Genomic DNA, 25,463 nt, shown 5'->3' on the forward strand with positions numbered 1-25,463 from the left:
CGGGAACATTTCTGCATGCCCACAGGAGGTTCTGAGCCCTTTCCCCCAAAATGTAACTCCTCCAGGTCACTACTGCCTCAGGAAATACCAGCAGTGGAGCTGAGGCAACAGCGAGCAGCTGCACTGCTGCCCGGGAGCTGTGCTGTCACAACACCCCCAGCGCCCAGCCCCTGGCTCCCAGGTGTGCTCCTCACAATCCCATTCGTGTAGCAGCAGGCAGAGAATTGCTCTTTTTGGGAATTTGGACACAAACAAGTAAACCCAGCCCCGGAGAGTTCCCAAACCTCTGCCATCCATGGGAAATTTACAGTCAGCTCGTCCATGGCTGCACCAGACCTGCGTGAGGAGATGCTGACTCTGCTGCTGGGAATTTTGGTGTCACTTTTGGCAGGAAAAAGGGTTCCACCCAGCTGTTCCCTCACGGATTAGGGCTCCGTGAGGAGGGGGCTGTACTCACCAGGCCATCGCAGGTGCTGAGGGCAGCCAGCCCGCCCTGCGGCGCCCGGCCCCGCACCTCCCCGATCATATGGCACGAGTTGTAGGAGCGAGGCTGGATCTTGGCGCCGGCGATGCCCCCGAAACGCCTCTCGCTGACAAACCCCGGAGCCAGGAGGTGCCTGTTGAGGCTCAGGTTGAATTTCAGGGGCTGCCCTCGGTACTGCAGCTCGTAGAATGCGGGAAGCTTGCTCCTGGAGGCCGGAGACCTCCGGTGAAGGGCCCGGTGGGACAAGTCGTAGGACAGGAAGGATCCGCGCTCGTCGACCTTGATGGGATGGACGATGTCGCTGCCGGAGCGCGGCTCTGGGGAGAGGGGGTGCAGTGGTTACCTGCGGGGTTCTTCACCTTTCCTCTCACACCCCTTCCCCCCGCTGGACTCCCGCGGCGCGGGGACCGGGACACCAGCTGGATGTGCCCGCTGGGACGGCACGGAGCAGGGACAGCAGGGACTGCGCCCGCCCCTCTGCCCTCGGGGCCAGCGCTGGGGCTTGCGGGGGACAGCGTTAAGGTCAGGGTTGGGGCCGGCTGGGCGAGGGGGAGTCAGGCAGCTGCGGAGCCCGGCCCTGCCCCGGCTTGCCTCTGTTAACTCCCGCTGGAAGTAGAAAAAAAAAAACACCGAACAAACAACGAAAATCTCCCAAAACACGGAATCCCCGCTTTGAGGCGGTGTTGGGACACGCCGTTTCTAGGGCACGGAGCGCCCCGGAGCCTCCCCAGGCGGGCTCAGCGCGGGCAGCCGGGAGGGGACCGGGGCTGCCGGCTTCGACCGTGCCCAGCCCGGGGGGCGAGCGCGGCAGCGGCGGGGCACCGGGCTGTCCGGCGGGGGCACCGGGCTGTCCGGCTCGGCCCCGCCGAGCGCCCCGCTCATCCCCGCCGACAACCCCGCGGACACCCGGCGCTCCTCCCGCTCATCCCCGCGGACAACCCCGCGGACACCCGGCGCTCATCCCGCTCATCCCCGCGGACAACCCCGCGGACACCCGGCGCTCCTCCCGCTCATCCCCGCGGACAACCCCGCGGACACCCGGCGCTCCTCCCGCTCATCCCCGCGGACAACCCCGCGGACACCCGGCGCTCCTCCCGCTCATCCCCGCGGACAACCCCGCGGACACCCGGCGCTCCTCCCGCTCATCCCCGCGGACAACCCCGCGGACACCCGGCGCTCATCCCCGCGGACAACCCCGCGGACACCCGGCGCTCATTCTCGCGGACAACCCCGCGGACACCCGGCGCTCATCCCCGCGGACAACCCCGCGGACACCCGGCGCTCCACGGACATCCCGCCCTCATCCCGCGGACCCCCCGCGCGCCCCTCCCGCCGTGCTGTCCCCGCCGTGCTGTCGCCCCGGACCTGTCCCCGCGGTGCCCCCGCCCGCGGCCAGCGCCAGCGCGGCGGCGACGGGGACGAGGGGCAGGAGCGGGCGCAGCGCGGCCGGGGCCGCCATGGCTGCGGGGGCTGGGGGCTCCGCCGGGGCGGGGCTATGCACAACAGGGGGCGGGGCTATGCACATCAGATGGGTGGTGTTACGCGTTAGGGGCGGGGTTATGCACAGCAGATGGGAGGGGTTATGTAGCTCAGTGGGCGGGGTTATGTACATCGGGGGCGGGGCTATACTGATACCCTAAATTTCAGCTTTCCTATTTTCCAGATTCTGTGCTGCGTTAGTGTGTAACTCTGAGCTTCATACAGAGTGTGAGCAGTTCTCACAGCTCAGCCACACAGAACAATCCTTCTCCAGCCCAGAAACAAGCTTCAGCCCCAAAAAGCGCAAACAGCAGGGAATGGAGGAGAGCAATCTGGCAGGATGGGACTGCACAACCCGGAGCTGCAATTGGACAATGAACCCCAATATGGAAAGGCACCAAGACTTATAAAAGTGTGAAAACTCCTGACTTGGAGTCCAACTCGGGTGTAGCCACGGCCGGGCTCTTGCACCGGCCAAGCTGTACCCGAGCAGGGATTCAATAACGCCCTGCTTCATTCCTTTAGCTCTGCCCAGCTCTGCTCCAGGGATCGAGGCACACCGGATGGGCGGGGTTATGCACATTAGGGGCGGGGATATGCACATTAGGGGCGGGGTTTATCGTACGCGTTGCCGGCGTGGCCCATGGCGCCCCCTGGCGCTCCCTTGCTGTTTTGCCTCGTCCGCCCCGCCGTGAAGACTGCGATTACAAAAAAAAAAAAAAAAATCACAAAAATTCAGAGAATTTTCGGTCAGAAATGAAAAACGGTCCTTGGCTAATGCCGCCATGTTCCCCCTCTCCTCAGCCGGGGCTGCCCGTCGCTGCCTCCTTTTATTTTCTCTCAGGTGGAAGCGCACCGGGAGCAAACACCCGGGATCACTCGTCTCTATTAATTACCCCCTCGGGGGCTGCTCGCGGCTCCGGCATCCCACAGCTTTCCGGGGACGGCCGCATCTCCGGCCGCTGCGCCCCTGCCGGGCCGATGGGATAACGTTTGGGACGGTGTTTAATTAGGCGATAACTGTGTTAATTAGCGTTAACTACGCCAATCAGCCGGGGCGCGCGCCCTCTGGCGGCCGGAGCAGGAACGCTCACAGCCGGCGGGCCAGTGCCGACACCCGCGGCCGCCGCCGGATGAGTGTAGTGCCCGGCTAGCTCAGTCGGTAGAGCATGGGACTCTTAATCCCAGGGTCGTGGGTTCGAGCCCCACGTTGGGCGCATCAATTTTTTTTCCTTTTTTTTGTTGGTTTTTATTAATTTTTTCCTCCCCCGCCCCAGTCCGGCTCCCCAGGGCGCGGGCAGCCAGCGCTCGGCAGCCAAGCCGGCCCCGCACGCCCAGCGGAGCGCGGCGGAGCGGGCGGGGAGCCCGCGGACTCCATGTCCCGGCATGCCCGAGCCGCGGCTGCGCGGCGGGGCCGGGCCGGGCAGCGCCGGGGCCGGGCCGGGCAGCGCCGGGGCCCCGCGGGGAGCGGCCGGAGGAGGGACCGGCCCTTATAAATGGCGCCCAAGCAGGACCCCAAGCCCAAGTTCCAGGAGGGTGAGTGCGGGCAGGGCTCGGCGCTGCGGGCAGGGCGGGCCCGGGGGCTGCGGGGGCTGCGGGCCGCGCCCGGCGCGGGGGGCTCGCCCCTGGCCCCGGCGCTCGGGGGAATTTGGCTCGCAGCGCTGCCTGCTCAGCCCCGACCAGGTGGGAATGGGTGGGAAAGCTGGGTTCCGCAGGCTTTGTCTCTTGCCGGCCCTCCTCTGTCCCCCCGGCGGCACGCGGGCCCTTCCCACCCCGTTCTTGCAGATATCCCTCATTCTGCTGCGCGGGCGTTCCTTGGCATTAAAAGTGCTGAAATCCCTCTGGTTTCTCGGGGGTTTCGTTTTAGTGCGTTTGGGAAATGGTGGTTGTTTGCTGATTGTCCCCCGGAAGGGAGCCCAGTGCGGGAGGATTCATGGAGGCAGCGGAGGATTCCAGCACAGCTGGAATCCACATCTGCCGCAGAGCACCGGGGTTTAGGTGAATGAGGATGAATCCGGCTTTTTAGGAGGATTTTTGTGCGTATATTTTGATTGTTAGGTAATGGTCGAGGTTGAGATTAATAAAGTAAGATAAATGAAAATAGCAGTGCAGTGTAAGATGGATGCCCCTGGATCCCTGGAATGTCCCGGGCCAGGCTGGATAGGGCTGGGAGCAGCCTGGGACAGGGGAAGGTGTCCCTGCCCATGGCAGGGGTGGGCTGGGATGAGCTTTGGTGTGAGGAGCAGTGTGTGGGTCCAGGGAACAGCCCTTGTGTGAGGGAGCAGGAGCCTGCCGGGTTATCATGGAGACAAAGAACCCTTTCTGCAGATCATCCGTGTGTTCTTTAAACATGAGTGTTCCTCAGTAACTGTGGGCATCTCTCCTGGGAAGCACTGCACAGCTCTGAGGCAGAGGTGTGTCTGCCACCAGCACTGTGAGCACCGTGACAGTGGGGGTGGTAATGTCACCTCTGATTGTCGGCCCCGTCTGTAGGGACATTTTTAAATAAATAAAAGTACCGACTGTGTGATGTATCGGTGTGGGCACTTCGGGCAGAACCCTTCGGAGCCCTTTTCTTTGTTGAGACACAGAAGCATTTCACAGTTCTGCAGCTCATCTCCCCAAATCCGGGAGGCACTGCAGCTTCCAGGAGGAGATGTGCCCTCAGATCTCCTGTGTTAAGTACCCTGCAGCTCCCACAGTGGAACCACACCGTGAGGCTTGGCCACGAGGAGATAAAACCAGGCTGAGGGACAATCTCCTCCTGCTCCAAAGCCCAGAGTGAGGGGGTTCTGCTGCTGCCCAGCCCTGTCCCACAGGCTGGGTGGGGAAGCAGCATGGGGGTTTCTCTTCCTGACTCCGCTGAGCTGGGAATGCCACGTGCTGCCCTTCCTGCAAGGAAAGCACACGGGTGACAGTGGCTTTCAGGTGTCAGGAGCTTCAGGTGCAGAGGTGGGGTGTTAGGAGAGTGCCCTGGATCAGTAACCCCTCGGAGGGGCAGCTCTGCCTGCCTGTGGCTGAGCCCAGCCTGCTGTGGGGGCTGCAGCCTGAGCTGAGGCTGGGGAGGGGATCTGGGAATGCCAGGGAGGGCCAGGAGTGTGGGGTTTGCTGCCAGGTGCTGCCAAAGTCACCAGCACTGTGACTGCGCTGTGTGTGTGCGGCTGCTCCTGGGCTCTCGGGGATCTCTGCTCTGACCCCCTTGGTGGGACAGAGAATTTGATCTCGGGGCAGTTCCTGCCTGGGAGCTGCCCCCGGGCTGCTCTGTGCTGCTCCTGGCGGCACAGGCTGTGGGCATGGCCCTCTGAGCTGTTTCTCTGTGCTTCCCTTGCAGGTGAGCGGGTGCTTTGTTTCCATGGACCTCTCCTTTATGAAGCCAAGGTGGGTGTGGGTGGCTGCAGGTGGCTCCTGCTGCTGCCCAGGAAAACAAGGACATGTGTCTGTCTGCTGTGCCTCTAGATGGGACCAAGGGCTGGAACTAAAATTAACAAAAAGCTGTCTGAAATCAATTTCAAACCCTGGGGCTCTATTCCAGAACAATTTCCGGGAGCCCAGTGGCACCGTGCATCTATTCTGGGAAGCTCCCGAAGGCTGTTAGAACATCCCCGAACACTGGAAATATCCCAGAGCACTTTGTGCTGCAGGATTTGGTGCCTGAGCTGCTCAGGGGGAGGGGGCTGAGCACAGCCCGTGGTCTTCCACAGCAGCAGTGCCCAGGAGGAGCTGCACTGCAGTGACAAAGGAAGTGGCAGTCCCAGTTCTGGCTCTTCAACCACAGGAGCCTGCACTGCAGATTTGTGCCCCCACTCCCTCTGCAAGGGGAGGAAAGGGCTCTTGGAGCTGTGTGGGTTGGAAGGTGTGCAGAAATTCCTGGGGCACCTCAGGCAGGGATTTAAATGCTTTAGGGTTTGGTGTCAGTGAATGCTAACACAGGGAGGCAGGAGAAACACTCAGCTTCTCTCTTCAGGAGAAAGAGTTGTTGTAGTGCCAAAATCTCACCAGAGCACTGAGAGGGTTTGGGCTGCTCCAAACCATTCCCACCCTAGGGCTCCTGCTCTGCTCTTTCCTGCCTCTGGAACAGGAGGATGAGGTTGTGGGAGTGTGGGACAATTCCCACCTTTTGCTGGGAATGTGTGCTCAGGGATGTTGTGCCAGTGCCTGCAGAGAGGAGGCTGATGGAGGCCTCTGGTTTTGAGGAAATAACCTTGTGCCACTGGGACAGCCCGAGCTGGACAGCAGCTGTGCTTGCCCTCCTCTTGCCCCAGTGGAATGAGTGCTGCAGGAGCAGGCTGTGCCAGCTGGGTGCTGCAAGGGATTTCCCAGCTCACAAGTGGGTTTTGGCTGGCTCTTTGTACTGAGTGGATCCTTCTGAGTTCCTGCACTGGCAGAATGATCTTGGAGTTTAATTTTAAAAAGGTTTGACTTGTTTGTTTTAAGGGGTTTAATTTTAAAAGCTGCTTTGTCAGTAGTAATGAATAACAACCTTGTCTTTCTTGCTGCTCCTTTGATCTGTTTTTCTCCTGTGGTTGGTTCTCAGCCCAGCAGTTGCTTTGTTCCTGACCACATCCTTGGTGTCCCACAGCAAGGTGGTCAGAGCAGCTCTTTGTGAGGGCTCGTGGCATGTTTGTGCATCTCTGCCATGCAGAGTTAAAGCAGATTCACTTCAGGCCCTTCTAACCCCCAGCAGGGAAAATATTTTGCTACAGAGCTGTATTTGAGTCATCTTTTGCTTGGTGCTCAGCCCCTTTATTCTCCAGAACAAGCAGAGGCAGGCACAGGCTGTGTGTGGCTGGGTTTAGCTCCAGGCTGTCAGAACAAGCACTGCTGCAGCAGAGGAGCCAGCAGCAGCAGGAGAACCTTGGTCCTGGCTGCAGGTTCACGTGAGCCTGGGTTTAAGTTCCATGTGTGGCATTTTGCAGATGTCTCCTGAAACAGGAGGTTCCTCTCTGGCAATATTTTGTAGCTGAAGTGGGTACAGCACAAGTGTGCTCTTGAGAAAATGTTGTATAGCCAAAGGTTCTGCCCTCTCAAACACTTGGAGGTGGCTCTGCATGCCAGGAAAATACCAGTTATAATCTTGGGAGCAGTTTTTACTTCAATGGAAGAAAACCCCCTTTTTAAAAAAGACTCAAATCTGGAGCCCTGCAGGTTTTACAGCAGCCTCGTTCTGTCGCTGCTCAGGGGGGCACTGGCAGCTGAATCTCAGCACCTCCAGAGCAGGACTTGAACTTCCTGGAGGAAGTGTTGAGTTGCTGGATTTGATTTGTACAGCCAAGAAGTTCAGGGGCAGGGAAAACTCTGCAAGCTAAAGCAGAAAATTTCCCGAGATCTCCTTGTTTTCCCTGGGACTGACTGACCTTTCTTCTTTGTTCCAGTGCGTAAAGGTTGCCATAAAGGACAAGCAAGTGAAATACTTTATCCATTACAGTGGCTGGAATAAAAAGTAAGTAGTGCATGCAATAAAAGCAAGATTTCTCTTTCCTTTCCAGAGAGATGTTTTGTCTGAGTGTGGGCTGCGTGCAGCAGCACTGCCATGTCCCTGCTGGGATCCTCTGGGATTGACCAGAATGATTTAATACCTGAGCTGCTGATTCAATACCTGATTTATGGAACACTGAGAACATTGCCAAACTGGCCATTTCCTGCAGAGCTGGCAGGAGGCTGCTGGGAATGCTCTGGGACATTCTGGTTGTTCAGGGTGGGAAACACTGGAGTTCCTCCCTGGCAGAAACCTCTGCTATGAAAACTTCCTTGTTATGCCTTGGGAGGAAGGGCAGCTCCTACTGAGGTGGGGCAAAACCTCTCAGATCCCCTGCCCTTGCCTCTTACCCCGGGTATTCAGGGGATTTTGGAGCACAGCTTGCTGAAGGCTGGCTTCAGGCTGGCTTGGCAGCAGGTGCAGCCGGTGTTTCAGCTGCAGCCCCTCAGATTAAAGTAAACTTACAGATGCTTTTCCCTCCTGCAAAACTGGCAGGGTTCCAGGTGGGAGATGGCTGAGGGTTACAGGCACCTCTGTGGGATAAATGTTGAGCCCATTAAAGGTGACAGCTTCCATGAGGTTGTTACAATGATGTACTTTTCTCCCTTTGTTTGAGTTGTTTTCTACCCCTCGGATTGAATTTAGGAGATGGAGGTTTTTTCCAGGTGATTAAAAACCTCAGCTCTTCAGACCCAGAAGTGTCAGAGGGCAGTTTCCTGTTTGGTTTGGTTTCATTTCAATGCTGAGGACTCTTAGTCACAGCAGTCTTGATCTCTGTGATGTGACTAAAAGCTGAACCTCGTGTTTTAGATGTGACTTTTAATTGCATCCGCTCTCCCTGCTGCCAGAGGGCCAGGGGATGGCTCAGTGTAAACACAACACTTACAGGGGCACAATCCCTTTGTGTGGTGGCTCCTCTTAACGAGGCAGCATCAGTGTGGCCCTTCCTTCCCTTGTTTGTGCCATGGAGGGGGCAGAGGTGGTGTCCTGATCCCGCTTTTCTTGCTTGCGCTCTTTGAGTTTTCATTTTTGCCTTCAAGCTCCAATTAAGGACATTAAAAGTGGCGTTGCTGTGAGAGCCAGGGCAGCACAGCCCTCACCTGCAGCTGTCAGGGCCTGACTTGGAATTATTTTGCCACTACCAACAGTCAGGATACCAGAAAGCTTTGTCACCGTGGGGCACAGAGGTGTCACCTGGGCACACAGCACTTCTGGAAGGTTCTCTTGCAGCTGGACAGGCAGGAGTGGGATAAGTGGCTTAGACAGCTGAGCAGAGCACTGCCCAAACCCCAGAGTCCTTGGGCACAGCTGCAGGTGTCTCTCTGCAGTCTGCAGGTGCTGCCCTTGCCTTCTCTCCACCCTCTGAAGTCCTGGTGCTCCTGCAGCAATATTGGTTTGGCCACGTGCTGCTCCAAGACTGGCAGCTGCTGAAAAATGGCACAGAGCTCTTCATGAAGAGCTTTAACTGATGTACTTGAGAATGGCCACTTTTAATGTGTTTTATTTGAGATAAGTTGTCAGATTGCTCAGCTGAGGCACTCTGTGTTGAAGTGGAATTCCTGCTGTAATGGCAGTTTCCCCAACACCTGTTCTCTTAAATCGTTCACTTCAGATTCTGCAAATATTCATGCCATCTTGGTTTCCTTCACAGACAGAAATCAGAGCTCTTCTCCTTACAGTAAGACCCTATTGCTGAATTTGTTAACCTATAAAATGTTGGAATAGATAAAGGAAACTTTCTCAGTAATACACTATGGCTACAGATATCCCATAATTTTGTAAGCATATTTTTTTTCTTTCCTGTGGTGCTTTTTTTGAATTAAAGACTGTTCTCTCCCTCCTAAATTGCCCCTCCTTTAAGTTTGGGAAGCTGGAAATGCCAGAGGGTTACACTTCCCTGGATAAATCCTTCCAGCTGCAGGCAGTGGGGAGCGTTTGGTAACTTGAGTTGTGCCAGTCCATGACTTGACACCAAGCAGAGTTTAGTCCCGAATTCTGTGAAGTTTTTAATTGACTGTTGTGTGTAGAAGGCAATCATGGGATGGTTTTGAGTGCTGATTTATTTGTCTCTGGGTTTTTTCCAGCTGGGATGAATGGGTTCCAGAAAGCAGAGTGCTCAAATACGTGGATACCAACCTGCAGAAACAAAAAGAACTCCAGAAGGCCAACCAGTGAGTAGAGGGGAAGAAGGGGTTGTCAGGGAATATTTGTTTAACAGAGCTCCAATGCACAGTTATCAGGGGAAGTTACTGAGTTTCAAACCAAAGTCAAAGAAGCTTCTTTCCCCACCAAAATCTTATTTCTGAATACGCTCTGTTTAAAGGGAACAATATGCAGAGGGGAAGATGAGAGGAGCTGCTCCAGGCAAGAAGACTTCTGGTCTGCAGCAGAAGAATGTTGAAGTGTAAGATTCTTCTTGTTTAAAAATAAAAAATCCCAACAAGTCAAACCACCCCCAGACCCTGCCCAAACGCCCTCCCAAACTGTGGCTTGTCAGTTTTAATGGCTCTGCAGCTCAGCTCCATTTCTTGTGGCACAGCCTGTGCAAAAGCAGTTTAATGGCACCAAAAAGGCCTTTGTTAAAGTATTTCATTTAAAATGCCTTTTAGATGGTGCACAGTTAAAGTTGAATTGAGGTGCTGAGCAGACACACTCTACATTTTTTTGCAGTCTATTGTTGGTGACCTGACACTCAAAAAGTGGTGATTCCTCATAAGTCTTGTATACCTCAGTAAAATCAGTTTCTCTGTAGAATTTCCCAGCTCTTCCAGCACTTTGGAATAAATCCTCACAATGCCTTGCCTTCTGCCATGGTGCAGTTGTCAAAACTGCATTTAAAGAGCCTTTCTTTGGCTGGTTTTGACAAAACTAAACCAATAAATACGCAATTAAAAATGGGTTTGCATCCTAAGAGACCAGAAGCAAGCTCAGGCATCTACTAGAAAAGTTAATTTGAGCTGTGACTGTCAGATTTCCTTCACTCCATCCTTTTGGTGTTTCAGGAGACGTTTCATGGTAGATTTTCAATCAGTCCAGCTCTGCTCATTTGCCATGTTCTCTTTGGGCAGGGTTTCACTTAATGATGAACATGGCCCTTACTAATGGGATGTTTTGACTCTCTAATTTCATTTGTGGTTCTGGCTGTCACGAGGAAGCTGCAGTTCTTCAGAAGTGGATTGGCAGCAGCCTCAGGTCGCAGGGCTCGCTCAGGGGCAGGTTTGCTGTGGAATGTGAATCTTGGCTTTGAGGAGTGCAGCACGGGTGGGGACAGGGAATTGGGGTTTGCTCTGCATCCTGGGGCAGTTTCACTTTGGGACTGGCCAAAGCCTGGCCAGGGCTGTAGCTGGCTCCTGGTCTGGGGAAAGGGGAGCCAGTGGGACCTGCTGGATCCCCGCTGGATCCCCCCAGATCTGCTGGAGCCTGGTGCTGGCTGGGTGCTCCCCTGTGCTCAGGTGCTGCCGGCAGAGCTCCAGCTCAGGAGCAGCCACTCACTGCTGTCCTCAAGTGGGGCCAGACAAAACCCAGCCCAACTCTGCGTGGGCAGCTGATAAGGAGTGTCATTAAAATCTAATTAAAACAGGTCTGAATGATGAGCAGCACTGATTTGGCTGCTTAAAGGGCTGTTCCAGCTGAGTGTCTCCCATGTGAGTGCTGGGAGGGAGCTGATGGTGGCTGTGGGTTTGACTCAGCTGCGAGTGTGTGTTGTTTGCCCTACAGAGTAATGCTTCCCAAAATACACTTCCAAAACCCAGCCTCTGGGTCGTTCCCTGGGCTCACTGCAGGCACACGAAGTACTGGTGGTGAGGAGGGGAGAAACTGTTCACGCAGCTGTTCTAAAAGGGTAACACTGTCCACCTCTGTGGGCCTCAGAATGCCCCTTCTGTGGCACTCCTGGAGGCTCTGAGGGAAAGGTGGTCGATACTCTAGAACTTGCCCTTCAGCTGAGCAGGCGGCAGCGGCGCTAGTGCAAGCACAGCTTGTCCCCGGGAATGCTCACGGGGATGAGCTGCCAGGAGGGCAGGTGCTGGCCTGCTGGGCTGTGTGAGGGAGGGCTGCCCACGAGCTGCGTGTGCCCTGTCCCCAGGTTCTTCCGGCGGGATGGAGCCCACACCGTTTGCTGCCTGGAGACCCCGGCCATCTCCACACGGTGAGTGGGGCCTGGGCCACACGGGGCTGCCAGCCCGGGGCCACCTGGTTCTCCCCGGCTTCTCCCCTGGGCTCTGGGCAGGCCCTGGGTTCTCCCCTGGGTTCTCCCCTGGGTTCTCCCCTGGGTTCTCCCCTGGGTTCTGGCAGGCCCTAGAAGCCCTCAGCTCCCCTGGGTTCTCCCCTGGGTTCTCTCCTGGGTTCTGGGTTCTCTCCTGGGTTCTCTCCTGGGTTCTCTCCTGGGTTCTCTCCTGGGTTCTGGGCAGGCCCTGGGTGCCCTCAGCTCCCCTGGGTTCTCTCCTGGGTTCTCCCCGGGGTTCTGGGCAGGCCCTGGGTTCTCTCCTGGGTTCTGGGCAGGCCCTGGGTTCTCCCCTGGGTTCTCCCCTGGGTTCTCCCCGGGGTTCTGGGCAGGCCCTGGGTTCTCCCCTGGGTTCTGGCAGGCCCTGGGTTCTCTCCTGGGTTCTCCCCTGGGTTCTCCCCGGGGTTCTGGCAGGCCCTGGGTTCTCTCCTGGGTTCTGGGCAGGCCCTGGGTTCTCTCCTGGGTTCTCCCCTGGGTTCTGGCAGGCCCTGGGTTCTCCCCGGGGTTCTGGCAGGCCCTGGGTTCTCTCCTGGGTTCTCCCCGGGGTTCTGGCAGGCCCTGGGTTCTCTCCTGGGTTCTCCCCTGGGTTCTCCCCGGGGTTCTGGCAGGCCCTGGGTTCTCTCCTGGGTTCTCCCCTGGGTTCTGGCAGGCCCTGGGTTCTCCCCTGGGTTCTCCCCTGGGTTCTGGCAGGCCCTGGGTTCTCCCCTGGGTTCTCCCCTGGGTTCTCCCCTGGGTTCTGGCAGGCCCTGGGTTCTCCCCTGGGTTCTCCCCTGGGTTCTCCCCTGGGTTCTGGCAGGCCCTGGGTTCTCTCCTGGGTTCTCCCCTGGGTTCTCCCCGGGGTTCTGGCAGGCCCAGGGGGCCCTCGGCTGCCCTGGGGTGCTTTGGCAGCAGGGCCTTGTCTGGGGTTGTTGGAAGCCCCTTGGCAGCTCCGCTGCCCTGCACCTTTGTGGCCGGGCTGGCGGCAGTGGCAGGACTCTCCCTGTGTGCAGCTGACTCCAGGCTTTCAGCCCTGGATCCTTCTAGAGGCTGCTTCCTGCAGCCTGGAGCTCCTGGAAGGCAGCGCCAAGGAGTTTTCCTTGGGAGCAGTGTTGGTGTCGGGAGGCAGAGCTCACAACCTGCTCCTTGCGCTGTGCTTTTGTTTGAGTCTGCTCAGGGTAACTGTTCTGCAAACTGCAGCAACTGGTTCCAAAAGCTGTGAAGCAATCTGAGATCAAATAGAAATATGTATGAAATGCAGGTTGGGGTTTAAAATAATTACTCATCCTCTGATAACTGGAAGCTGTAGCAGAAAAAATGTGTAGTTAAAACAGGCTTTATGGCTGCCTATGCAACACCTTCTGACTCTGTTAAATGTAGCTCTGCTGAATTCCAGCTTCCAAGAGATTATTCTACATTTCATGGGCCTAAAAATCAGGAAACAGTCAGAGTTAACGGGTGCTTGAAAAATAGGAAGGGTAACCAAGTGTTCTGGAGGGAAGATATGGCACTGAGTAACAAATTAGGGAATAACATCTGGTTGTAAATATCTAAATGCAGTTTTAAAAAAACTCTGCTTCTGTTTTAATTGTTAACCTGATTTTTATCTTGTGAACTAATCCTGGGAAGGGCTCCCTCTTCCTGTTGGCTTTGGGTTTGGAAGAAAAGCCTTTCTCTTCAGTGCACCAGCCCACTGTTAGTGCCTTACCCTGGGACTTGCTCCCTCTGAGGGACGAGCTTTATCCTGCCCACAGTCAGCCTCACTTCAGCTGCTTTGCCTTTAAACAAACCCTTTACTCTCCTCTCTCCAGCCCTTCCTCAGACCTCTGCCTGTTCCCTGGCCCTGATAAACCCAGTCCAGAGCCTGAAAACAAGAGTCACTTGAGGGAGTGCTGAATTTCTGAGGCGTCAGTGTTGGCCTGGTAGAGTTTTATCCACCCAGTGCCCAGTTTTTGAGCAGTGGATCCAGGCTGCTGTTGGCAGGGAGCAAACTGAGGAGGAGTCATGGTACTCCAACTAAAACTTCCCAAAAATGGGTAGTAAATAGACAAAGTGCTCCTGCATCTTCCCTCTGCTGCTGCACTGGTAAAGCTGGAGGGGTTTTTTCAGTCTTGTACTGGAAGTTAATTCAGTTGAGTGAGATTTTTCTGGGAATTCCCAGCACTTCTGTTTGCTTGTGCCATATTCTGTCTGAAATACAACAGCCACAAACCTCGTGTAGCTTTCCAAGAGCACGTGGGAAGGACAAAACTCCCCAAAAATTGTGAATTCTGACCTGTTCCACGAAGAATCTCATGGTGCCATAGCTCTGAAGCCAAGCTGTAGCTTGTATTTCCTCTGTGTGTCCTTAGCTAAACACTGCCCAGACCCCTGAGGATCTGTTCCCTGTGCTTGAACCATTTTCTGGCTTTCTGCTTTAGTATCACTCTCTTGACATGTGCACTGATTTGTGTTCTTCTTGCAGGAAAACAAAAAAGAACAAGCAGAAAAGTAAGTGTGTTTTATTTTGCATCTGAGTGGGTCTCTCTAGTGAAGGATGTATAGCTGAAATAAGACCTTCAACCTGCCCCAATAATTCACTGACCCCTTGTGCTGTCCCTCCTGGACTCCTGGGGCTCTCCCTGCTCAGGAAGGGGAAGGTTCACACTTTTCTGCTTGGTACAAAATCTCCTTGTTCCAGTCTGTCAGGATTTTGGGCTCTTGCAATGGAAAAGTGAAGCTGATCTGCTGAAATAATATCCCACGTCAAACTTAGGTTTTCTTACTGAGATGGAGATGTGACACGGCTGCAGAGCTGAGCTGCTGGGTCCAAAAATTCTCCCCCAAAAATATGACGGACTGGTGTGGTTCTAGTGCAGAAACCTCCCTCAGATAAGTGCCAGTGCAGCAGTTTAAACTGGCACAAACAGGGGGACTCCCAGAACAGAAGTAATAGTTTAAAAAAAAACCACCCCAACAGGTGCAAAGGTGACCTGAGAAAAATCTGAGCCTTGCTTTGAAATCCTTCCCCTAAATGTTCCTTGCTGTTTTTTCCTGCTGCTGTGTGTGCTGTGCACAGCTCCAGGCATTGGGGAGGGGAGCAGCAGCAGTGAGACTCCCCAGCCTCCCAGGAAGAAGAGGGCTCGGGTGGATCCAACAGTTGAAAGTGTGAGTATTTTCCATTCCCTCCCAGGGATTTTGGGTGGAAAACAGAGGGTGCTGTGCTCCCAATTAGTACCTGAGAGTAATTATTCTGGCTTGGCTGTTCTCAGGAGGAGACGTTTATGAACAGAGTTGAAGTGAAGGTGAAGATCCCTGAAGAGCTGAAGCCATGGCTGGTGGATGACTGGGACTTGATCACCAGGCAGAAACAGGTGAAAATCCTGCCCAGCTCTGGGGGACAGCTTCCACTGTCCCAGGCTGCCCAGCTTGGTTGGGTTTCTGTAATGCCCAACTAAACTCTTGGAGCAGTCCTTTCCTAACCTCTATCATCTTAACCTGCTGATTTCGTCCTAGAAATGTCCCGGTGAGAAAGGGTTTCAGTTCAGCTTCCAGGTATAAATGCCTGCAAGAATGAGACAAACTTGTATGTGTTCTGTTTTCATTTGTAGCTCTTCTACCTCCCTGCCAAGAAGAACGTGGACTCCATTTTAGAGGATTATGCAAACTACAAAAAATCCCGAGGAAATACTGATAACAAGTGAGTAGTGCTCACTGCCAGCCTTAAACACCTCCTTGGCTGTTGTTGGACTTGGATTCCATGGAAAACGGAATAAGGTTGTGAAACCTGACCCAGCCCCACGTCCTATGCCCTGTTCCAAGCCCAAGGTGATGGTAGTGTTCAGAAATCCTGAGGGAGTGATGCCAAACTGCACGTCTGCTTTCTGGATATGATTTCTGCTCCCCCACTTGGCCTAGGCCTTTTCCTGAAGGAAGCTGATAGAAACTTCCCAGAGAAGCTGTGTGGGGTGAGCTCAGTGCCCCTGGGCTCCCTCACAGAGCCAGGGGCCAGGGAGGTGCACGAGGACTTGTAAATACTCAGATGGGCAAAGCCAATTACTGTTTGTAATTACCCCAGCAATCAGCCGTGAGCAAAACAAGGTGTGTTTACTCTGCAGGAAACTTTCCTGTTTGAAAGGGAGAACAGAAAGGGGAAGTAATTTTCTTCCATTCAAGAGGAAGCAGATCATTGACTTGTCAGGGTGTTTTAACCTGCTCTGATGTAATTGTCCTGATGCCTGTTCTAAATTTGTTGGCAGGGCGGGGTGAGGGTTGTGCTCCTCTGTCACTGCCAGGTCCTGTACAGGCAGGGTGAGGTTGGAGGCCTGCAGGAATCTGGCAGGAGAGGCCTGGGAGGAAGGGAGCAGGTGCGTGAAATACTAGGGGTCTGTTCCCCTGCTCAGTGTAATTAATTCAGTGTTGTCCTTTGAACGTGGTGTGAGCTGGGATGAGCTTTGGGTGACAGAGAAAGCTGCTGAATGTCCCCAGTGCTGCCTGTGCCTTCAGAAGGGCTGCTCCAAGTCCATCTCTTGGAGAGGATGACTGAGCACTGCTGCTCTTGGTTTGCCTAAATCCTGGCTCCGTTCAGTACAGCCCATTTTCCAGGGAGGTCTGGAATTGCATCCCTCCCTGTGGCTGTAGATTTTAAGGTCTCCAGACAAATTTCCTTGCAAGATGTGAATGCCTGTGAAGGACCCTCCCAATTTTGGTGGTCTCCCCGAGCCAAGCCTTGCCCTGGAGCAGTCCTTGGTGCTTGGAGCAGGCCTTGCAGAGCTCTCTGTCCCCAGGGAATACGCTGTCAACGAGGTGGTGGCTGGGATCAAGGAGTATTTCAATGTCATGCTGGGCACCCAGCTGCTGTACAAGTTCGAGAGGCCCCAGTACGCCGAGATCCTGGCGGATCACCCCGACGCTCCCATGTCCCAGGTCTATGGGGCCCCACACCTCCTGAGGCTCTTTGGTGAGTGCCACCTGGGCAGGGGGGTGAAGAGCCCTGGGAAGGATTCAAGTGCTTTTGCCCCTCTCGAGCCTGTGACGGGCAGCTCTGAAGGGTGGGTTCATTCCCTGTCCGTGTACCCAAAAGGCTCAGGGCCAATGCAGGGTTTGGATGGAAATGAATTTTTAAAGTCTGGTTGGTTTGGGTGAAATTGTCTATGTTGGAATAGATTGCTGGGCTGCTTTCCTGTGCTGCTGTAAGGTTGTGGACTGACACAGCGACGTGAAGCAGTGTTTGTGACAAGTGTCCTTCCTTTGGGCAGTGCGCATCGGAGCCATGCTGGCCTACACGCCCCTGGATGAGAAGAGTCTGGCTTTGCTCTTGAACTACTTGCATGACTTCCTAAAGTGAGTACTTGTGAGGTCTTCCAGCAAGAAAGAGAGAGGTCAGGGAGCTCAGGCTGCTGTGAGGCTGTCCCTTTGCAGTGAATTGTTGTGTAACTGGGGCCTGTGTGTGGGATCTTCCCCACGGCTGCAGTGAAGCCTCCCAGACTCCACTTCTCTGGTTCTGTTAATCTGCACTCCTACCCTGTCCCATCTGCTCCTTGTTGCAAAATAAATGCTTCAACATTTATTTATAGCTGCTAAAAAGAGCAGATGATAATTCCAGCAAGCTATTAAATTACACAACAGTTACTCAACAACAATTGAGCAAATGTTTAAAAAGTGATGAACTTCAGGAATGTTATTTCTGGGACAGACTGTCACTAGGGCTTTAGTGTGCTATGGTACCCTGTAGCCGTGGGATGTTCAGGAGGAAAACATCCTGATAATAATAAAACACTTCAGTGTGAAATGAGGTGAGCTGTAAGGTCCCTTCCAACCCAAATCATTCCGTGATCCTATGATTAGGAGCTATTGGAAGCTGAAAGAAAAGCCTCAGTTTATCCAGGACAGCTCTGCAGCAGGGCGTGACAGGAGTCAGCCTGGTAGCCAGGGAAAGCCTGCCCTGGGATAGCCCTGGTCCTTTGGGGCAGTCTGAGGTGAATGCAGGTGCTGAAGAGCTCTGGCTGTGAGGTAGAACTGTGAACCCAGTGAACAGAAATCCTGAACCCATTCCATGAGAATTAATGGCACACAGCCTTTACCTTTGGCCATTCCTTGTTTTGCCATCCTTCACTCAGCCCTCGAGGGTCCCTGTTTGTGCAGACAGAGCTTCCTGGTGTCCTGTTCTGTCCCTGCTCCTGTGAGTAGAGCACTACCAGATCGATTCTTGGTACAGCAGCTGCCTGAACCTCAAATACCAACAGCTTCATCCTGTTAGTCCTGAGCTGCTGGAGCTCACCTGGAGCCGGAGGTGCTTGGCAGCTCGTTTGGAATGGATTTTTGGGCTGAGCTGTCAGATCTGTAAGCGCTTGGCAGAGCTGATGGGAGCAGCTACTGTGGGACTGGCTGGTGCTTCTCAGACCTTGTTGTGTGTCTAGGCAAACACCTGATTGACAGGTTCACCGAACAGCAGAGGATTCGGGCAAGAAGCAATGTAATGTTTTTGTTGTTTTTGTAGATATTTAGCAAAGAATTCCTCTGCGCTGTTCAGTGCCAGTGACTATGAGGTGGCCCCTCCGGAGTACCACCGGAAAGCAGTGTAATCCCCTGGAGCAAGGCTTGGATCCTGCACCACTGTCCACTTCTGCATCCTGTCCTTCACCTCCCCGTCACACAGCTCCTGTAAACATAGAGTGATTAAAGTTGTGTGTGTGAAGTGCAACTGCCACGTCAGTCTGGAAGATTCCTTGTTCTGCAATGGAATTTCTTGTCCCAAAGTGGAAGGTCGGAGCTCCCGGGAGCTCCGTGGTGTTTCTGGCTCGGTGTGCGCACCTGGGATGTAAAGGAACGTGTTCTGGTGTGTCATTGTCTGAACTCAGTGCTCGTAGGGCTGCTCTCCCCAGAGGCTCGGCCTCACTAACCCGCTTTATTCCATAGTAATGACAGACCACGAGGGCTGTGTCACCTGTCTTGGTGCTATTGACTGTCTCACTCACCCCAGTGACTTTTTGGTGTTGAAAGTTCAATGTTGGGTTCATAAATGTCTGCTTTTCATGGGGTAGTTGAAGGACTGTGACTTTTTTTTATATTCTAATGATAGGAAAATGGCATTCTCATCTCGTAGTGTTTGGAAACGTTGGTCTTTCGCAGAGCTGTTTTACAGATCTGCAAATAAACTTTTTTAATTTCAAATGTGGTTTCTGATGTTTGTGTTTGCATCAGTCGCTGCCGTGTGAGTGTCCTGGCCAGGCTGAGCAAGGGAATGAGGGGTTTGGATCTCTTAAAGGCATTGCATGACTTGGCTCTGAGTAGCTGCTCTTTGCAGGCAAAATACCAGGTTTTAATCACAGATGTTACTGCAGGAAGCCACAGGGGCCAGGGAGCTGGGAGCCATCCTGTCCCAGGGCTGCTCTGGGGTGGGACTGAGCCTTTCCTGAGGGGCAGGAGGGTCCCACACGTGTCCCCAGCATGGGTGTGCCCTCCCAGCACCTGCCGGGGGCTGAGGGAAGGTGTGAGCACACTCTCTGGACAGGAGTCCAGCAGGGTTGTGTCCCACCCTGCCCTGGTGCTCTCCTGTGCTGAGCACGGCCCCCAGTGGTGCTGGGGCTGGGATGGTCTGCTTGGATAAGGAGCTGTTTGAAAAAGCAGCAGGATCTGCTGTTACATGGAAAAAGAACGCTATTGAGCAATGGGGTGAGGGGAAGTTGCCATGGAAACTGAGGCAGGGCTGGGAGCAGCTGTGGCACTTCCAGGGCGGGTTCCTACTCGGAATTCTGTTCTGGGCAGGCAGGGAGTAGGGAAGGGGCACTGCGGCTTCCCTGCCCAGGGCTGGGCTGGAGCCATGTGGGAAGGTGGGTGCTCCTCTGGCTCCTGCTGCTGTTCCAATCACTGCCTGCTCGCCTCAGCGTTGTTAATTAGCCACTTCTCATTATTTATCCTGGCCATTACCCGGAGCCAGGATCATGTTCCAGTCTGAACAATGGATTTATCCTTTGCCAACCACTCCAAGAGTGAAAATGGCCTTTTGCTGTCAGTGCTCATGCTCTCAGAGCTGTGTTTGTACCAAGGCCTGTTGGGATCTTCTGGTCATTCTGTTTTATGTGGGAAGGTCCCTGGGCTCCTGCTGGCCAGCCAAGGTTCCCAGGGAGAGGACACCTGGTGCTTTGTTGCCCCTCTGAGCTGGGAGCCTCTGTTCCTTCCAGCTCTTCCCGGGAAGGGTGAGCTCTTCCGGGCTGGCCTGAGGCAGGAATGGTTGGCTTCCTTGGTGCCCTTGGCCCCCATGGAGGCTGGGTGTGCTCGTGGCTGTGGTTCCTCAGGCAGGGCTGTACCCCCTGGAGAAGCTGAGGAGTTTGTAGAGCAGGAAATGAAATCTTTGCAAGGATGCACTGCTGGAGGCCAAGCCCCATGTTCAGGAAGGGAGGCTCTTGGAAGTGTAGTCCCTGTGACAGAGCCTGGGAAAGGTGCTTTTACACATGGGAAATGATGGTTTGAGGAAGTCGTGGGGAGCAGTGATGAACTGGCCTTGTCAGGGAGACCTCGGTGGGAGGGCGGTGTTCCAGCCCTGCCGTTCCCGGTGTTCCAGCCCTGCCGTTCCCGGTGTTCAGCCGTGCCGTTCCCGGTGTTTTAGCCGTGCCGTTGCCCGTGTTCCAGCTGTGCATCCTGCCCCATGTGCTGTGTTGCCTTTTTCCTTCCTTTGCCCCGCTGTGAGGGTGGTTTCCTGTGCCGCGGGTGCGGAGGGCTGGGTCCCTCCTCTCCCTGTTTTCCTGCTGCCCTTTCGAGCCTGGCCGGCCAGCAGCGCCTGAGCCAGATGCGATCCCAGCGCTGCTCCATCCTGGGGCTGCTCTGCCTCGGGACGGAGAGGACACAGAGGAGGGAGCAGGGTGGTCCCTGTGGCGCTGCCCCAGCTCAGCCATGGCATCCGCACAGGTGAGTGTCCCCGTAACCACAGTGTCCCGGTGTCCTCCTGGCTGTGTCCTGCACGTGCTGTGTCCGTGTGCCTCGGGGTGGGCTGGGAGCTGTGCCCTGCCCAGGGTCTGTGCTGGAGGGGGCACACATCACACGGTGGCACTGCGTGTGACCGTGGGGCTGGCTCAGGGTGAGCGGGTTTGGCCCTGACACAGCCGCGGCTGTCGGGGGGCTGTCGGAGCTGCTGGGGGTTCTGGAGCTCTCTGTGAGGGACAAGGAGCTTATTGCAGGGGATAAGGAGCTAACGGGTCCCAAAGCCCATTAAGGCTCCATGGGGCTCCCTGTACCTGCAATAGGCACGTGCTCACCGGGCTTTTCACACGCTCTAATGCCACACTGGGATTATGCCAAGGCTTTGCCCTACTCCCTCCTGTTAATTATTAACTGGAATTAATGACATGAAGGGTGGAAAGATGCAGGGAGCACCGCAGAGGATGTTCCTCTGCCCCATCACCCCAAGGACCCGCTGGTGCCCCCGGCGCAAAGGCAGCACCAGAGCCTGCAGCCCCAGTGTGGGTTCTGCTGCCTGTGTGGCCTTCCTGGGTGTCAGGGAGCTGTAATCGGCTTCTCTGGAGTAAAGCAGCTTTCTGCAGCTGCCCTGGGCCATGAGCAGGGGCTGCCAGGAGCCCTGTGTCCCCCTGGGGACCCTGCTGCTGGGTGACACTATTAGGTTTCCATTCCCATGGCTTCACCAGCTGCTGGAGGTTCTGGAAGGCCTTGGCTGGGCAGCACCCCCTGGCAATATGAGTGGGTGGGAGGGTGGGAGTCCCACGGGATCCAGTCCGTGTCCTTGGCAGGAGCAGCCAGGGCAGCAGGGCCAGGGAGCAGCTCTGGCTCAGCCGCTGCTCTCACCTGTAATTGGCACTGAGAGGTTGCTAAATGCAGCAGTGAAGGCTGCTGGCTAATTAGTTTATTCTCTAAAACAGCCTTTCAGGAGCAGCTCGGTGATCTGGGAAAGGCCAGGGTTGGACAGGGGTGTCATTATCTCGTTAGGCCAGCTAATGGAGCTGGGAAACACAAACCTGTGTACACTCCACTGTGGCACAGCAGCTTTGGGTCCGTGAGTCCCTGGTGTGGTACAGGCGCCCCTGAACCTGGGAAACTTTCCCGGGAAACAGCGCCGAGCAGCTGCCCTGGCTCCCGGCCGTGCGACAGCCCGCGGACACACCCGAGGACAGGGAAGTGGCTTTTCCAGAGGCCATGCGGGTGTGAGCTGGCTCGGGACGCCCTCCCTGCGGAGCTGCGGGTGCGCTATCAGCCGGACCGGACGCTCCCGCTGCCACAATCGCTGCTTTTGTTTCTGAACTGGGTGGGGAGTGGAAACCCGGCGTCCCTTCCCGTATAAAACAACAGGGATTCGTTATCCAGGGCCCCAGTGCTCGGAATGGCACCGATGGAGCCCCACCGCTCTCCATCTCCTCTGATCTCTATGGAGCTCTCCATGGAAACGGGATCGGCATCGTCCCCGCGAGTCCCACAGCCATGCTGGCGTTATCAGGGCTGGGGCTCCGAGCTGGCACCAGAACAGCTGTGCCCTCCCCGGCCCGAGAGGATGCCCCGATCCCTGTGCCCTCCCCGGCCCGGGAGGATGCCCCGATCCCTGTGCCCTCCCCGGCCCGAGAGGATGCCCCGATCCCTGTGCCCTCCCCGGCCCGGGAGGATGCCCCGATCCCTGTGCCCTCCCCGGCCCGAGAGGATGCCCCGATCCCTGTGCTCCCCCCAGACAGAGAGGATGCTCCGTGCTTTACGGACGGGTTGGCCCTTCCCTTCCCAGGACCTGCGGTTCCATACAGCAGCAGAGCGGGTTCCTGTGCCCGCTGACATCCGAGGGACAGCGGCAGAACAGCAGAGCTGCACGGCAGCGACTGGGCTGTGCCGATTTTCCCTGTTCCTCCCTGGGTTGCTCAGTGCATGAGTGATGCCGGGAGCGAGGAATGCAGGGCTGGCCGAGCTCCTCCTGCCGCTGGCAGCCCCGACACTCCGGTCCTGCTGGCAGCCCAGCCCAGGGCAGGTATCGCCACCACACCCAGACCTGTGCGGGGAGCCCTGACCCCGACACCCCCAAGCCTGCGCTTGATCCCGGTTGCAGGTGGAGGTGATGCTCCGAGGAGGAGGAGGAGGAGGGATAATTACTGGCCCGGGCCATCCTTGCGTGCTTCGTGGTCCAGCGGCTCAGCAATTAGCGCTAGGGAGCGGCCGGGGAGGAGCTCCTCGTGATCCTTTGTGTCTCGGAGTTTCCCAGCAGAAGCTGTTCCCCTTGATTTGCTCTGAAGTGTCGCTGCCCCAGCTGAACCCGTGCGGCAGCTGCTGCCTCACCTGCCCGCGGGCCTGGGCAAAGAGAACGCTGGTCCCTCCATGAAGTCAACATCACAGTAGGCTCTGATTGTATCTTGCAAACAGATGCAGTCACACATATCGATGATATTTTTTTCACCCATGGAGAATTAATGATAGAGAAAAATTAATTTTGATTAACAACTGGTGTGTCACCAAACAGGATTTTTTTTTTTTTAATGAGGGGAAAAACAGTTATGCCAGAATAATCCCAAACTGGTGCCTCAGGCAGTCCTCTGAGGAGAGGGGATCAGTACTCCAGGAGCAGGGAAAACCGAGGCAGACGGAGGTGAGGGTTGGTGGAGCGGGCTGGTGCTGGAAGGAGAAGGTGCAGCAGGACAGAGAGCTGTCAGTGGTTGGCTTGTCACCTGTCACCTCTGCTCCACGCTCAGCCCCTGCATCCCCGAGCCCGGGGCAGTGCCGGAGGCTGCAGGAGTGCTGGGTCAGCTGGAGCTGGGGCGGGAGCACGGCCGGTCTGCCCGGCACAGCCGGCCGTGACACCGGTGACTGAAGTTTCAGTGGGTGACCTGCAGAGTGTGGGCACCTTGTGTGCCACCCCAGCACCTCCTGCCCTCGTGTGTGGCAGCCGGGAGCTGTCCCCAGCAGAGCCTGTAACCAAAGCTGGGAGGTGCCCCGAGTGCTGTCTGGTATGTTCCTGTGGCCCGAGTGGGGAGCGGTGGGATGAGAGCCCTGCATCCATTGGCATGTTTCTACTTTTAACACGTTAAGGATGGTGTCTGTAACCTGCCCTAATTTTAGGCATTGGTCTCTGGCGCTGAATCCGGCAGGGAAGAATGAGTGCAGGTGTAAAATTAGCCGGATTATTCTGGGCTGGCGGTTACCAGTACTCCACCAGGGAAACTTCCCGCTCAGCAATCTTGTTATCCACCTGGAGGTTTGGAGGGAAAGGACACCATTCCTGCATTTAGGAACTGATCCGTGTTAGGGGCAACCAACCCTTTCAGTCCCAGTGGTTTGGCTGGGAAGAGTTTTGGGCAGCAGAGACTGAACAAGGAAAAATGGTGCATTTCTAGGCTCTGCCACAGCTGGAGAAGAGATTATGTGAAATAACTAACATGGAAATGTTAATCAGCATTAGCTGTAGCCCAAATTCCATTAGAGGAATGCTAAACAAAGAGAAGGAAAAGTCTGGGATTAGGGTGGTGTGGCAACAGGCTGTCCTCCCCAAAGTTTGGGTCTCATGCTCCAGGATTTAAGCTGTTATTTAAAATACAAGTCATCTTCTTTCCCTCCTCGGTGCAAACACCAGAATGTCCAAGTGCAGAGCAGCTGGAACTGGCACATGGAGTGTGCAGCAGCCTGGAATGCTCCGCTGAGGACACAGCAAAGCAGCAGCTCCTTATGTGAGCACAAGCGTCCCTGCCCAGGCTGCTCCTGGCACTGCACTGCCAGGGACCGGGGTCACGGAGAGGCGGTGACCGAGGGGGCTGCAGGGGGCACGGCCAGCCTGGGCAGCTGAGGGGACTCTCAAAGGACATTCTTGGGGTTTTGGTTTTTCATGCCTGGACACGATCTCCTGAGATTTTGGGGTTTTAACACTTCACGTTACCTTGTGTTTGACTGTTCACTCCCTGGTTTCAGTACCTTTCCCTGATTGCTTTGTCCTGGCCCTTTTTTACCAAGTTTTCAGAGTTAATATTTCTGAAGTAACTCAGGTTCCTCCTGTTCTTCCTCTAAGAAGCCAGGCTGGGAGAGCTGGGGGGGGTTCAGCCTGGAGAAGAGAAGGCTCCAGGAAGATTTCAGAGCCCCTTCCAGTGCCTAAAGGGGCTCCAAGAGATCTGGAGGGGGACTTTGAACAAAGGCCTGCAGGTACATGACAAGGGGGAATGACTTCACACAGCTTTAGGGTCCCTTCCAACCCAAACCAGTCTGGGATTCTGTGATCCTGTGTTCTCATTTGAGCTGGAAACGCAGGAAGACGTGGAGCTGTGGAGTCTGACACAGGGGAAAGCCCTAGGGCAGAGTTCACCCCAGTCCAGCAGAACTGGAAAGGGTTTGGATTTAGCTGTGCCTCTTCCCCCACTTGCACACTCCTGGAGGGCTGCCGGGCCCCGCAGGGGATGCAGAGGGAGTGAAGCTGTGCAGTCACACACGCTGTGATCTCTGCGCACAGCTGATTGTTCAAGAGGCTCTTGTGGCAGAGGCCACTCTGGAATGCATCCCAGGCTGCATGTGAGGTGGAATTTGAGCGTGGAAGCTGCCCTGTAGCAGGACAGAAGTTATTTTCTCCGTGGAGCTTGCAGATTGCTCACTGCACTTGAGAGACTGAGCAGACAAGTGTGTTCAAACAACAGAATCCAAGAGCGATGGGCACTGGCACTGCTTAGCAGGGCTGAGTCTCACCAGCTAAAAGAAGCCCTGAACTGAGGAGCAGGAGTTGCCCCCGCAGCCAGGGAAGCATTCCCAGGTGGGATGCCCCGCGGCAGGCGCCATCCCGGCGCGCTGGAGGGGCTGATGTCGGGACAGTGCCTGGTGTCTGCTCCAGGCACTCACCACACCAAAAGGGCACGGCACAGCACTCCCGGACAGGTTCCCAGGCTGTTTGG

At 55.6% G+C, this 25,463-nt stretch overlaps 3 protein-coding genes and 1 non-coding gene across 4 annotated transcripts in view; 3 read left to right on the forward strand and 1 right to left on the reverse strand.

Moving 5' to 3' along the window:
• ADAMTS7 (ADAM metallopeptidase with thrombospondin type 1 motif 7) overlaps window positions 1-1,971 on the reverse strand; it is a 34,146-nt gene extending 32,175 nt beyond the window's left edge. Inside the window, exons 1-2 of the mRNA XM_068203461.1 lie at window positions 1,850-1,971; window positions 458-801 (exon numbers count right to left, since the gene is read on the reverse strand). Coding sequence (XP_068059562.1) covers window positions 458-801; window positions 1,850-1,943 — 438 coding nt within the window. The 5' untranslated portion in view covers window positions 1,944-1,971. The remainder of the gene's footprint in view (window positions 1-457; window positions 802-1,849) is intronic.
• Window positions 1,972-3,107: 1,136 nt separating this feature from the next.
• TRNAK-CUU (transfer RNA lysine (anticodon CUU)) lies at window positions 3,108-3,180 on the forward strand. Its single transcript has one exon. It is a non-coding gene; the product is annotated as a tRNA-Lys (tRNA).
• Window positions 3,181-3,360: 180 nt separating this feature from the next.
• MORF4L1 (mortality factor 4 like 1) lies at window positions 3,361-18,789 on the forward strand. The gene is made up of 13 exons (XM_068203462.1): window positions 3,361-3,499; window positions 5,295-5,341; window positions 7,336-7,403; window positions 9,524-9,610; window positions 9,763-9,843; window positions 11,524-11,586; window positions 14,102-14,127; window positions 14,696-14,784; window positions 14,889-14,990; window positions 15,228-15,316; window positions 16,404-16,576; window positions 16,875-16,959; window positions 18,116-18,789. The coding sequence occupies exons 1-13, from the start codon at window positions 3,460-3,462 to the stop codon at window positions 18,198-18,200; spliced, it is 1,035 nt and encodes a 344-aa protein (XP_068059563.1). The 5' UTR covers window positions 3,361-3,459; the 3' UTR covers window positions 18,201-18,789.
• Window positions 18,790-20,493: 1,704 nt separating this feature from the next.
• The window catches only part of UACA (uveal autoantigen with coiled-coil domains and ankyrin repeats), a 42,934-nt gene continuing 37,964 nt past the window's right edge, over window positions 20,494-25,463 (forward strand). The window contains exon 1 of the mRNA XM_068203465.1: window positions 20,494-20,523. Within this exon, the coding sequence (XP_068059566.1) occupies window positions 20,509-20,523 (15 nt within the window). The 5' untranslated portion in view covers window positions 20,494-20,508. The remainder of the gene's footprint in view (window positions 20,524-25,463) is intronic.

The sequence above is a fragment of the Anomalospiza imberbis genome, chromosome 13 (genome assembly GCF_031753505.1).
Source record: "Anomalospiza imberbis isolate Cuckoo-Finch-1a 21T00152 chromosome 13, ASM3175350v1, whole genome shotgun sequence".
NCBI classification, from domain to species: Eukaryota; Metazoa; Chordata; class Aves; order Passeriformes; family Viduidae; genus Anomalospiza; species Anomalospiza imberbis.